At 46.7% G+C, this 14307-nt stretch overlaps 1 protein-coding gene across 1 annotated transcript in view; it reads right to left on the bottom strand.

Annotated features, from left to right (window-relative positions):
* Positions 1-8361: 8361 nt before the first annotated feature.
* CACNG4 (calcium voltage-gated channel auxiliary subunit gamma 4) overlaps positions 8362-14307 on the bottom strand; it is a 39455-nt gene continuing 33509 nt past the window's right edge. The window contains exons 3-4 of the mRNA XM_086624104.1: positions 9740-9880; positions 8362-8900 (exon numbers count right to left, since the gene is read on the bottom strand). Coding sequence (XP_086480230.1) covers positions 8362-8900; positions 9740-9880 — 680 coding nt within the window. The remainder of the gene's footprint in view (positions 8901-9739; positions 9881-14307) is intronic.

Here is a 14307-nt window from a genome sequence, read left to right as displayed (position 1 = left end):
CCCGCTGCGGACCCGTGCTCCCGGCGGAGCGCGGTGGGTGATTCACGAGGTCTCCCGAAATCCTGGCGCATCCGAGCGTTCGCAAATGTCAGCCCCGTGCCGCCCGGGGAGCGCGGGGCAGCCGCAGACAGCTGCTGGGCTGTGTCAGCCGGCGCAGCGAGGGGGCTATTAATGCACGGAACGAGCGCAGCGCCCGGCAGAGCTCAGCTTTCCACCCCGTCCCGTCGGGTTTGTTTTGGATTCCCACGAGCCGAGCGGGCAGGCGCTCGCCCGGAGTCGCTACAGCCGCCGCTCGGAGGCTGTAATCTCCTGACTCGCGACATGCCCAGAAATAGGCATTAATAGGATGATTAACTTTCCAGCGAGGCTATAAAAACATCTGTGTTTATAAAAGTGTTGGGCCTGGGTTCAATCTGATCCTAAATAGTTTAATAGCCCCGGAGCCCGCAAACCGCGCGCCCACGGCTTCAGCTCGCGGCAGCCTCTGCAAGGAGCTCGGAGCTGGACGTGCCTCCAGAGCCGAGCGCTGCTGCGCGAAGAAAGTGGCAAAATAAGCAAATGTTTTTATTATATTGTTTATTTTAATCATAATTATTTTTTAATTAACCTGAAGTATTCTGAGTAGTCTGGTTTTTTTGTTTGCAGGGTTTTTTTTTGACTTTTGCCTACTTTTTCTAATGCAAAACCTCTCCAATGCTTGCTTGCTTTCCCACCAACTGGGTTTGCCTCGATGCAATAGTAACTCCGGCAGCCACCCGGCACGTCCTTCCTTTCTTTCAGAAGTGACTTCTGCTGCCCTGAACTCAGATTGCCTGAGCTGAGGCCAAGCTCTCCTCTTCCCTTTGATATTTCAGCGGATCATAAAGCTAATTCGATGACAATATCAATGCAGAGGCTACCGTGGAGGTGACGTTACAATTGTGATATCACTCTGAGGAGGGTGACAGTCACTGAATGTCAAAAGAATGGCTAAAAAAATGTCAGTAGAAAGCTGTAAATATCGTGTTATCACGGCAAGATAATGTCAAAGCTACTCCAGTCCTGTTTTATGAATGACCTGATTTAATGTCAAAATAAAGGTGCAGAGGGGTCAGCTCAAATTAATGAGGACAACCTGAAGTGATGAGTTAAGGTGAAAGGGGAGTGTAGGAAAGGGAGAGAAAATAAAGAGTAAGTTAAAAAATAATTATCCAAAATAACTATAATTAAAATATGACTTAAAGGGGTTAACATTACTCTGCTTGATGTGTGACTGGGCTGGCTCAGACACCCCTGGGAGCAGGGTGACATGTCTAAACCTGGTATGGGCATCTGCTGCCCTGGTCCTGCCGGAGAGGTGGGAGTTGTGGGAAGGAGCAAAGTTATGTGGTGTGAAATCGAAGGGGAAGGGGACTGGGGAGGGTGCTGGGGACATGGGGCAAAGCAGAGACCAGGGACCGCCAGCACATCTGCAGGAAGATGCTCACAGCTCTGCGTAGGACTCTGATATGCCGGGTTGGGACTGGGAGAAATAGCAGAAGCTTACATTTAAACCAGAACCAAGAGTTCTCATGAAAGTGGAAAATCCTAAAGGGAACAGACCTTAAACCAGAAAAGGAATGCATTAAAAATGTAACGCCTTTTCTTTTGAAGTAGTCTCTTGTTGCATTTCACTAGACATCAGTCGATCTTGGGAGCTGCATCCCGACTTCGCATCCTTGATGCTACAAACTCCACGGGTCCTCTGCAAGTGGAGTGTAAGGAAGTGAACGTGTGTTTGCAAATGTGGGCACAAAGTGAGGTTCTGGTTGCTGAGGAAGCAAGCACTAATTATGGTGCTTTAGACTAATTACAATCTACAAGGACTGCAGGGGTGGGAACTCAATTTTTTTGTTGGTGTTGGTGCTTGTGTCTCTTCCAGCTTTGGCAAGAATCACGGTTTCTGTTCTCATTTAGGTACTCTGATCTGGATAAGTTCCTCAGGGTTTTGTTTTGTTCTGAGTTTCCTAATAATACCCAGGAAACAACTAAAGTGAAATCAGAAGGGAAAAATCCATCCTTCCCTCCCCTGCGGAGCGCAGCTGGGAGCGTGAATGAGACACAAGGAGCTTCAATGTGAGCGGCGGTGGCTTCCCTGGAGACTGAAAACTCACATTACAGCTGCTAAGGTGAAACATTGTCCCCAGCCCAGAAAAAGTGACCTAGAGCCACCGATCTCTGGGAAAGAAACTGTTTTCTGGTGTTCTCCCCATGGGCTCGGTGGGTTTGGTACCTGAACTGACATAGCCGTATTACACGGGCACTGCTGCCTGCTCCTCCTGGCACAGGCTCGGGGTGTGTGTGGCGACCGTGGGCAGGTATTTGGTGATCACCACTTGTGGTCCCTGCAACAACCATGGTGAAAGCCAAAAGGCTCCTCTGCCCATGGGCTAAGCCTCTGTCCCCAGCCAGGGAACTTCTGTCCCAGGGTGGAGGTGAAGTTGCCCTCCCTGGGGGGCTGGGTGGGCATCTGACAAATGCAGAAGCAAAACTGGTTTCTGGAGGAGCAAAGGACTAAAGCAAACCCCAAAGGTTGCATGCACATCCAGAAGACCATGGCACATAATGGTTCCTGCAGTCTCCCTGTGTCACTAGTGAGTATTCACATTTAAAAATCAATATCACATGAAATAGAAACAGACTATTAATGAGGACCTGTTGGGAAGCCGGGAGGGTTGTAATTAGTTGCACTTCAGTAGCAGGGAGTGAGAGACACAATTATGTTTCTCTACTGAAGAAAATGCTAACGGAGGTGTCTCAAGACCAACTATTGCAGTATTTTGTCCCTAGCAGAGGCGTTGGCTTGGCTCTGCTCCCCAGCACTTGCTCTTTTCTGTATTTCTTCCAGACCAGCCTCAGTATTCACCACAACCAGGTTAACCAAATTCTGCAGTTCCCGTCTTGCAGAATGATGTTCTGCAGAAGACTCTTCCCAGGTGAGACTAACCCAGAGCACAGGAGAGTGCACCTGGTCTGCTCTCAGCTCAAACATATTTTCAGGCAAACAGCCTTCTTCAAATGTGAGCTCTTTAGCAATAGTCGAGCTCCTGACTCTGCATTTCCCCAGCGTGGTGGGACCACCATGATCACGGGCGGCTCTGCGTAGCTGATACCCACCAATGGCACCCTCCAAAAACTCCCTAGTCCTGGGGCTGAAATCCTGCAAAGAGCAAAATATGTGTGTGTGTGTTTTGGTTGGTTTGTTATTTTAATAGACTCCCGTGGGTGTGAAGAAGGAGATACGACCCCGCACCACCGGACACAGCCCAGCCTCTCCGCAGCGCCAGTCCCGCAGCCCCCGGAGCCCCCCGGAGCACAGGCAGGGCCAGCTGTGCCGCACGGCCGATCCGCAGTTCCATTCCCGTAACGTTCCGTAAGCGATCCAGTGCGGCGCGGCGGCGGCTGTAAGACGAGCCGTTTCGCAGACAGGTGCAGAGCACTCCTCATTCCCTTTTATTTTCGGCACCTCCCATGTTTGTTAGTTTTCTTATTCCAAGGAAATGCCACATCCTCCTCGCTGGACTCTTTTCCACTTTCTGAAGCCTTAAGGACTCTTGTTTTTGCTTCCCCCTCAAACAACATCACTTTTTGATGCATCCCCGCTCACAGCGGGGCAGCCACAGCTCGTGGCGTCGCTATTTACCCACGAGCCTTTATTTATTTTCCTTCAGGGAAAGGGACTCAGCTTTGGGCTTGAGCTTTTAAATGGCTTCACTAGCAGGTGTCAGAGGCATTTGGAAAGATGAATGCCCTGCCTCCCTCCAGCCGTGCCCATTGATCCTACGTACGGGGAGAGGCAGGCGCACGGAGATACGCATCAGCCTTCACCTTTAGAGGCAATCTGGAGGCTTAGGAACTGGGAGTTAAGGTTAAAAGAAGTATTTGAAGGAGAAATATTGTCTCTGATACAGAGATGTTTCAGGATGTCTGGGAGCGGCGAGACGCTGCGAACTGCTGACCCATGTTCGGCACCGCCGGGATTTTCCGGTGGCCATCAGAGCGTGGCTTTCGCGGAGCTTCAGCACGCAGGGTCGAGCTTTCCCCAGGCAAAACGGACAAGATCAGGGAGAGAAGGATGCTCTGAAGTGAACTCGTGTGAAACCTCAAAAGGTGGAGGCAAAGCACAGGCTTGGGGCTAGCGCTTCAGAAGACACTGGCTTATTTTTCTTGATGGTGGTTTGCAGTGCCTCTGGCCACCACACCAGCCTCAAACTGGGCACTGAAACCAGAGTGTGTCTCTCATGGGCCAAGGTTAAGCTAGAAACTAGAAGGTTTTTCTCAATTTCCAACACAAATGACTGGAAATATCATGAAGATAGCTTATCCTGGAGATTTTGTGGTCCATGGGACCATGAAAATAGTTTTTTCTCCTGTGATATATTGGCTTCCAGTAACATTTTGCAATCAAAATAGGTAGAAACATGAAAAAATAAACAGAAATCTCAGCTCAGAGAATCTGGAAGAAAAGAATCTATATACCTTTCTGCACACAGATATGAATACATTTAAAATGGTTTATTTAAAAAGTAAGGATTAAGTACATTATACATGGTTGTGATTATACCAGTAGAACTGAAGCACAGTGGAAATAACACTATAGAACTGCAGACAGAAATGTAACCTCAAGGGACGTGATATATTAGCCCTTGTGGATATGTGATCCATACAGAAAGGAAAGGAAATATAAAAATAGTTCATTGTTAGATGTATGGGCATATGAAGCAATTTCTCTTTTTACTCCTATTGTGTATGAGAAACTAGGAAGAGAGCTGATGATATACCTGAAGCTTTGTTTCTTGGAAAATCGTATTTGATCCAATAGCTTTTTTTTTTTTTTTAGCTCTGCTGTTACAGTATGTTATAGCGTAATACCAAAAGACTGATTATTGTTAATGATATGATGAAGATATCTGCAGGCCTTGTTGAGAAATAGGGGCCAATTTGTGTTCAGTGCTGATCAGGGACACCAGAGAGATGTGGAAGAACAGATGGAGTTTTTGTTTGGTTGTTATTTTTTTTTTTTAAAGCTGTCGCTGAGTGGTTTCAAAGTCCGAGCACAATCTAACTCTGTTCAGATAGATCAGCCATGGAGCAAGACTGTTCATGGGCAGGAACACTGCAAATTTTTCAGTTTTAAGAGAAACAAAGTTTTCCACAGGAAGAGACTGATTTTTGGAGGATTTTTTTTTTTTTTTTTAACTGGAATTGTCAAAGGAAACTACTTTTTTTTTTGCTTTGGTTGAACAAATTACTGAGCTGCAATTTGACACAGACCATGAGTTTTAAATGGCAGCCCCCATTCTCTCACGAGGACGAAAGCTTTGGTCCCTGTTATCTCCCTGTGCCTTTGTTCCCTCTCCAGACCCCATCTCCCATGAGCATCCCATGCTTGCTTCCCCGCTCCAACTCCGTTTTCCAAAGGCATCTGCTGGAGAAGGAGCGGGTGCTCTGGCTTGGACCGAAGCAGGACATCGTGCTCGGAGAGCTGCTGAAACCAGCCCTACTCTGGGGGAGGAGGCTCTGGCAACGAGGAGCATCCCCAAATGCTTGGCAAGACTTTTTTTTTTTGCCAACGTGGTATAAAAACGCTGCATGTGCCTCTGTAGGTCTGACCCGGGCTGGAGAAAAGCCTTGGACTTGGGCTGGAATCAGATGGTTGGTTTTAGACACTTTCACCGGAGAATGACGACTAAAAGAACAAAACCAACGCGCGAAGCAAACCTCACACTGTCAACTTCCAGTTCAATGTACATGAGTTTAGAAAAACAGCCTATATCTAACTCCTGGTTTTAAAGGGAATGGTTTTATTCTTAATTACAGTAAACACGGATGAGGACTTATTTCTAACTATTAGTTTATTAACACTGTGGGAAACAAATAGTTCTGGGAAATTGCACTTGAAAAATACATTGACTATAATTAGATGTAAATTAATTAGCACTTAGTATGACACACTAATGAGACAGAAGGTTTTTTTTTTCATTGCAAACTTCTACTTCTATCATAGCTAATCAAAGTATTTTAATATTACGAAGTCTCAAAAAGTAGGAAATAATTTATTGTTTGAAAGCATAAAGATTCTTGTAAAAAAAACCTTTCATCAAGAACTTCAGTAATTTTAGAACTCTTTTATGTTGTCCTAGCCGAAAAGTAGGTAAAAAAGTTTTCTTGTCTGCCTCTGTCTGAATTTTTTTAAAAAGCTTTCTCCATAGTGTGTTGATACAGAAAGTAGCACAACATTTTCTACTTTTACATAGTTCCCATCGCTCCATTCGCTTCAGCTCTGAGTTCAGAGGTTTGAAAAAGGTTCCCAGCAGAGTTTTAACCTGAATGGAAACTCTTAATAAGCAGGGATGAAGGCTCCAACCCACCTCTGCCAAAAGAATGGTGTGGCTCTGCCAGGCTGAGGGCTGGGCAGAGCTGAACAGCGACCAGGGGAAGACTTTCACTGAAAATTGAGAATCGCGTCTTGGTTCTTGCAAGGAGAGAGGCTTAAGCAGGGTTTACTGGGGGGGCATAGGGGGGTTCAACTTGCTTTTTGGGATGTTAAGGCAGCTCCTCCGGGATTTTCCTGGAGGACTTGGTTCCATTAGCTGAAAGCCTCGTATCCAAACCACCACCGAGTCACTCACACTGTGGCCATTGCAGGATAAATTAAGACTAAAGAGGTTTTAACAGGTTGGCTGAGATCTCCCACCATCAGGGAGTCAAGCTGTCCAAATCATGACTTTTTTCTTGTCACCACTTCTCTAGTCTTCTGGTAGCAAAGATTTTCTGGGCAAAGGAGATGGATATATTCAAAGGAATCTACAGGAATTAGATGCTCCTCTCTCGCTGCACCCAATTCATCCAGGGGGAACTGGGCACCTCATGCTCATATGGCTTGGCCGAGTGGTCACTAAAATCAACGTGAGTACTATTAAATTAAATTACCTTTGAGTTAAGCCCTCGAGCTTTGAGATTCCAAGCCTAAGTGTAAAAAATGAAAGCAGGAATTTAAAAGCAAAAAAAAATATTTCAGACTTTTTTAGAAACATATGGAAGCAAACGGTACAAATTAGTTCCCCCCTTAGGTGATGCATAGAGTTTTCTGTGGGCTCTCTGCACGTAAGCAGATTCATCATTACAAAATAAATTAAATTAGGTCGAACCATCATTTCCATCTATAAGCAACTATACCTTGCACCATGCGGCACTTATTCATAATAAAAAGAGTTCTAATAAATATCTCATAAACGGTGATTATTTTTGTTCTATTTTAAAAAATACAAAGTTGTCATCCGTTCTGTCCCCGCTCGGTTCCCATTGCTGCAGGAAGTTTTGCTTGTTCGAGCGGATTAGCTCCTCATTTTCTCACGCACTTTGCTTAGATATCTTAGTTTCCAGTAGCGTTAGTGTTGCACTTGTGAAGCAGTAAGGAAAACGGGAATGCAGTCGCAGGGAACCGGCGGCTTTGCCTGCACGGGCCGCCCCGGCTCAGCCCTGCGTCTCGCTCTCGCTATACGTAGTCTATAGGGGCTCCTGACAGACAGCACTCAGCACCTTGCCGGATCAGGCACTAGGGCTAGTCAAAATGAGAATTCAAGTTTTCTAAATGTTAGGCAAGAAATGATATTTGCAAATATGCTCAAGTCCCACCTACTTTAACCCTCCCCTTTCTAGGTGTTCGAAGATGCACCCACCCTCTTCTCCCCCACCTGCATTGCCCCCGAGGGACACCTCACACCCAGAAATGGGAGACCCCCTTACCACCCCATCAAGGAGTCTGTAGTGCTCAGTACGTAGGTGCTCTATGGTTTCAGTAGCACAGGTCAGCTTTAGAAAGTGTTGCCTTCAAAAATATTTTCTTTTTTCTTTTTTTTTTTTTTTTTTGAAAGAGGCAAAGCTTATGCTGTGTCACAGGAAAGTGGCTCACTTGACGAGTAGTTCGTATTCATCCTTGGGCTTGGTTATAAATTATATTTGCAAGTTTGTATTAAGGGATCTCAATATTAGAAAAAAAAAAAAAAGTTGTACAACAATTTTTCTGTAATCCTTTAAAACCCACTGGTGGCAAGTCCTTTGCAGTTTCTCCAAGACTTTGTACACATTACAAAAGTGCAGGAACATGAACTGCCTTCATCTCGTGACACCAAGAACTGAAAGAAACAAACTCCGAATAGCTTCAAAAAAAAGCTACGAGCATGTAACATCTTTATGTTGGTCCAGAGGATCTCCACTTGCTACCTCAACACATGCCACAATTAAAGAGGTGAGAGGGTATTTTAACATCGCTCCTTCTCTTTCAGGGCAGATCCATTCTGTTTTGATATTTCTTCAAAAAGTGCGAGGAAGGAAGGTACTTCAAACAGGCGTCGTTCTCCTGTTGACCATGTTGACGTGGAGACCTTCCTTAAATTCCTTCTGAAGGAAGTTGTGAACCTGCAGAAAACTGGCTTCTTGGTCTGCGTTGTAGCTGGCAGCCGTTGTAACCTTCAAAGGCTCTCTTGAAAGAGTGTACATGGAAATTTCATTCATGGGAATGGTGCTCGCTATCTTCATGCCAACGGGAGAAATGTCTCTAGATGGAGAAGGCTCCGTAGATCGAGAACTGGATCTGGACCTCCGCCTCCTGTACCTGTAACTTGGCATCCTGGCATAAGGAGAACTGGAAGAAGTCTTAAGGAATTCCCTCTTGGTCTTAAACCTCAGCTCTTTGTTCTTCTCAATATAAATGTTCACAGCCAGAACACCTATGGTTTCGGCCACGATAAAAGACAAGGCTCCAAAATAAAAAGACCAGCCATAGTTGTAATGGTTCTTTTTGTCCTCATCTCGCTTGTCACTTGGGTCACCTGCATTGCTTGATATGTAGACAATGATCCCTATGATATTACTTAGTCCTAGAGAGACAAAAACATAAATCAGTGGTTACGTGGCCAGGAAGACAAAATTCAAGCCACATTACTTTCTGGACCTGAATGGTTCAAAGATTATGACCAGGAAAATGTATTACATTCATTTACTTCTGATTTATCTCAAGATTTGATTTATTCTTGAAAAACAAAGAATAGATCCGCATCTGGGTCACATATGCTCGCATGGATCCCAAATATTGAGCAGGACTTGTTCCCATCTCTTCATTGCCACAGCGGGAAAGAAGCAGCATATGGGAGCTCGCTAATATGTCGTTAGTGGGATTCTAATATTCGGAATAATAATAAAAATACATTTTGAGCTCAGGGCTATGGCTGTTCACCTTGATCAAGATAAGGTCTCTTCCACCTTGCTGAATTTTCAGCTAAATGCAGCATGCTTAATCCAAGCTTCAGGGAAAGCTATTAACAATGCGGCCGACTCTCTCAGATGTTTCTAGTGTGAAAAACGGGCTCACCTATCACAGGTGAAATTTTTCTGCCATCACATAAAAGAAAAGAAAAAAACCCTGGATGTAAGAGAAGCCTGATTCACCTAATGTTTAATACATTTTAAACAGTGTAAAACCTGCTTGTTACTGACTTTAGATTCCTTTTTCAGAAAAACTACAAGCTTTTCCAGACTATACTTATTGTAGAGTTTCAAAAACATATTTAAGCCTTAAGAAATTTGCCTAGTGTGGTGCTGCTCGTGCCCTCGATCCAGGGAAGGGATACAGGGAGAGAATTGCCAACAAGCTTTTCCACAGTCCTTTTCGGCTTAAAAAGGTAGCACTTCTTAAGGACCCAATTGAAGGAGAACATACCTGCTGCAACAAAGAGAATCCCAGCGCTGAGAATAATGTTGTTCTTGCTGTTGTAAATCCTTCCCGCTCCGACACAGAGCCCTCCCAGCAACAGCAATATCGTGCTTAGGATGGGGAACACACTGGAGGCACGGACAATGCCTGGAGGGGAGAGATGGAGAAAACCACGACAGAGAGTAATCATTTCAGATGCCTCCTTGGGGGCAAGTGTGGAGATTACAGAGTCCCAAAACCCCTGGCTTTTGCTGGAATGATCACTGATCCTGCATTTCTGGGCACGTTTTTGGGAGCTGAGGCCATGGGTAGGTGGCCAACGTGGCACAGACACTCTCAACCGAGTAGCTTAAATCTTTCGAGCTTTCTCCTGCCAAGTCCAGCGTTATCACCACTATCAGATGTCACCGTGTGCAGAACGTTTCTGGCAAAGCATGAGGTAAGTGACAGTAAGACCCGGCATCACGCAGGGAGCGGCAGTGAAAAATTCATGAGCTGGCTATGGACCCTACGGTGTTTGGGGATGGCTCGAGCGGGCGGATCCGTTCCTTGGTACACGTGCAAGGTGAGCAAATTGCAGCTCTTGAAGCCTGCAGCGTTCGTGCTGCCAGCGAGCAGAGCTAACAACCCCCTTTTCTTTTGCTGAATATTAAGGACATTGAAACCTTTCAGATTTCTAAGGAAAAAATTTTAACGAGTGTATCTCAGATGTTTGTGTTTAGTTTCCTGACAGCGAAGTAGACTTATTTAAAATTTTGTATGCTTCAGTCCATTCACCAGCATGGGCTATAAAATCCCTGAAAAAAAAAATTAAAACACACTTTAAGCCAACTTTCAAAGTCTGGTCACTACAAGACTAAGCAGCAATTGAAAGGGAAGCCGCAGGGAGGGAACAAAAGGGCCAAGAAAAAATAAACAGGCACAAGAAGAGAGAGGTCTGTATTGTAGCAAACAAAGGGGTAAAACTTGGCAGTTGTTCCTGAAAGGCAGCGCCAGGAACCAAGTTACATTGTTATAGAGAGAGGGGTCTTTTTTTGAAGACGAGAAGATAAGATGCTGCATACTGGTGTGGAAAACAGGATTGCCCCAAAGCTGGGGGCGTGAAAAGGCAGAGGTGTGGAGGGGAGTCCCGGCGGGGCGAGGGGTGCCAGGGCATGGGGATGCCCACGGCAGGTGGGGGTCAGAGGCTGCTGTCACCCCCCAGCACACGGAGAGGACACAGGGGCTCCCCGGGCTGTGTGCATGGAGAGGAGAAAAGTGGCATCTGGCCCCGTTTGCTGCTGCGGGGCCGTCAGCGACACGGCCTCTCCCGGGTTCCCTCTCCCCGGCTGACACGCACCGCGCGCGGCGCCCGCTTCCCGAGGAGAGACGGCCACGTGTCACGGCTATGCTTCCTCCTGTGCCTTCTGATGGCCGTGGTGTTCCCAGTTTGGTGAACCGCTTCCCAACGACTCCCCCGGTAACTGGTGGCAGAACTCCCACTGGCTGCCGAGGGACGGGTCCGGGTGTTTCACACCAGCACCGCTCTGTGAGCGCTGCGGAGCCCCCGGAGCCCCGCGACGGGCCCGGCCCTCCTTAGGATGTGCAAACATCAAACAAAACGGACCGTCCCTCCCCGGGAAGCTTATGCCTGTATCGATCGGTAACAGTGAGAAAAGTCCATCTCCCACCAAAACCGGCACCGTCGCTGCGCGTGTCCTTTACGGACGGGGCCTTTTCTAACCGGATCCAACCCCCACTCAGCTGGGTGCGTTTCTATTCAGACAGTGTCTTGCCATAACTGGCAAACGTGAGCTCTCTAATCCCAGCCTGGTGAGTGCTGAGAGCCCGTTCCCTTGTCCTGGGTGTATCGCTGCGTGTGTGCTACGAGGTAACAGGGCTGTGACTTTTGGGTCGGTTTTTAGAGTCAATTGTGAGAAAAATACTCATTGCCAGGCTCTGTTTGTGCTGTCGGGCATGAAGGCATCCCAAATCACTGTCTGTCAGTGTCCTGACAAATGGCAACACAGGTGTAAAATCTAGTGTGGCCCACCCTTTCTGGTTGTTGTTTTCGATATTTTATGTTCATGTTGTTTATAATGATTTCAGTTAAATCAAAGAGCTTTCCTAAAATGCCTCGGTGATATCATCAGAAGGAACTTGCCAGACATGCCCAATATCAGGGTGGACTGTTCTGCTTAATGACCTCCAGAGGTAATTTTTCTGTATTAGGTAATTAATGTGAAAAGAAACAAAGCACAGTGTTCTCTTCCTATAAACCCCTACAGTGTATTTTTTCCTACAACATGTACTTTTTAACTCCGAAATTTAAAAGGAAGATCATAAGTACCATGTAAAATTTACATATGTCTCCCGATACTGGTAATAAAATGACAGCACATCAAAAAACATTACGGCAATCTGGTTTTTGCTTTCTCCCCTGCTTTTAGTTTTTTTTTTTTTTTTTCTTGTTTACTGTCCTGTCTGTTTGCATCGGCTCTTCTGCACCGCTATGCGTTGTGACACCTCCTTTGGTGAAGCGCCGCAGCGTGCCGTGCCGCTCCTCCCCACGGGGCTGCGAGCCCCAGCGCTCTACTCCTGCTTTTATTCTCCTGGAAGGCAGGAGCCAAGCAACCAGCTTTAAAAAGGAGATGCTATAGCACGCCGGGATGAAGTCCATGGAAGTGTAGACCCGCTCCTGAAATGCGGTCCCCCCGTCCCCCTCCTGCTGCACTTCTGCACCGCAGCAGAGCTCCAACCTCCCCACACGTGCGGTGAGGATGAGCGCGGACAAAATCCCCTCTTCTGCAAAGGGAGAGGTGTTTGTGCTTTGTGCAGTGCTGGATGGGAGCAGCGTGGTTTCTGTGTGCTTGCAGAAGTGCAGGAGCGGAGGGAAGCCGGAGCACACGCGTGCGGCTGGGCGATGCAGGAGGCAGCCCCGGGAACCGCACAGGGTTTCTGCGCACGGCAGCGATACCTCTGCCGCTTGCTGGGGTTCTGCGAAGACATGTGGAAGGGATTTTTTTAGACACGTAGGTTGGCGTGTGTTGTCATGGGGAAGGCTGAATAGGAGGGGTCTTGTCTGAGCTTCTTTGCACGTGTTAATTGTCACTGTGGCTGTTTGCTTGGTTTTGCAGGGAGCAGCCTGAACGCTGAAGGCTAAAATCCAAACTCCTGCTCCTACCCACACTCTGGACCAAAATATCCTAAACCCAGTCATTTTTTTCACTGATATCAATAGGGTTTTGAACCAGGGCTTGATTCCGCTAGCACCATAATGTTCACATTTACCTGATGCCTATAGATCGGTCATGGTGGAGCTGGCTGAGACCCCTCGTGCTGCTCTGTCAGGAGCACAAGGCACACACAGAGCACTAGAGCCTTCATCGGAGCCAGACAGGAAAAATAAGGGCTGCCAAGAAACGGCTGCAGAGCATGGTCAGTGATACAAGGACAGCAAAGGTGTTGCACAGAGGGCAAAAATGGGACGGAAGGTCTCACGTCTCCTTTGAAACAGGATGCAAACATCCTCTTGTCTGTGTCTAGTTGGACAATGATTTGATTCCTATTACATATATATATATATGAGCTCATCTCTTCTGGATTGAGACACAACCTTTCAGTAATCTCTAAATCAACCGTATGCATTTTAAGTGGAGCTGCAGTTTTTCTTACAGGAGTTAAAGCAGAGGAGTCCTGTTATCTGTGCAGACTACGTGAGGCTGAGCTCTCCTCCGAGGGGGAGCAGCTGAAGCCTGATTTTGCAGAAGGGGATGGACCAACTTGTTTTTAAGATCTGTACTTCGTCACTCTGGAAAACAGCTTTCAGGAACACCCATCACATGTACACTTAAAAACAATTTGCCAAACTCATGTCACACTGCGGGGCTGTAGACTGTTTTTCCCAGTTCTCCCCTTTCCCCAAACGAAGAAGGTACAATACACTTTTATCAAGATGCTCCTCTTTCCTTTACAGTACTTTTACTAACAATATTTCTTTCCCAAAGCTGACTTGGCATCAATTTAGCAATAGTTCCAAAGCTCTGTATGAAAGATAAATGCAGCCGCGCTCACTCTGCTCGCCTGCCTTCGCCTGAGCACTGAACTCATGTCACCCAAGCCTACGACTGATCTAAATTGACAAGAGTAAAGATGAAGAAAACCCTGGGTTTCCTGGTAAAGTGTACTTTTCGGAGATTTTTATTCTTTCTTCGTGTCTTGGCAACTAGAAGTTGTTTGCCACGGGTGAGCAGAAGGGCAGAGTGGTTCTCTAAGTGGTGTTTCAGGTAATTAATAGCAGTGTAATCGAGCAGTGTTTTGCCCTGCTGGGTGTACCAGCCAGCAGCATCCTTCATTGCTCCCTGGAGCTTTCCCAACACCTGGAGAACTGCAGTTCCCTTCTCTGGTAAAGGGCACTGCTTGCAGCTTGGCTGGTCGGCTCTTTTGTTCAAAAGGAACAACTAGGTAAGGAGAAGGGGAAATCCAGCTCAAACTTTGCAGGATTCATGAAGTTTCACGCTCGGGCTCCAAGACTTCCTATCACCCGAGGGAATGGTCACCCAGAGGAGATGAAACGATTGCCCTGATTTCAAGCA

The sequence above is a fragment of the Tauraco erythrolophus genome, chromosome 20 (genome assembly GCF_009769465.1).
Source record: "Tauraco erythrolophus isolate bTauEry1 chromosome 20, bTauEry1.pri, whole genome shotgun sequence".
Lineage (NCBI taxonomy): Eukaryota > Metazoa > Chordata > Aves > Musophagiformes > Musophagidae > Tauraco > Tauraco erythrolophus.
The sequence above is the reverse complement of the archived record's forward strand: the minus strand, read 5'-3'. Positions and strand labels throughout refer to the sequence as shown.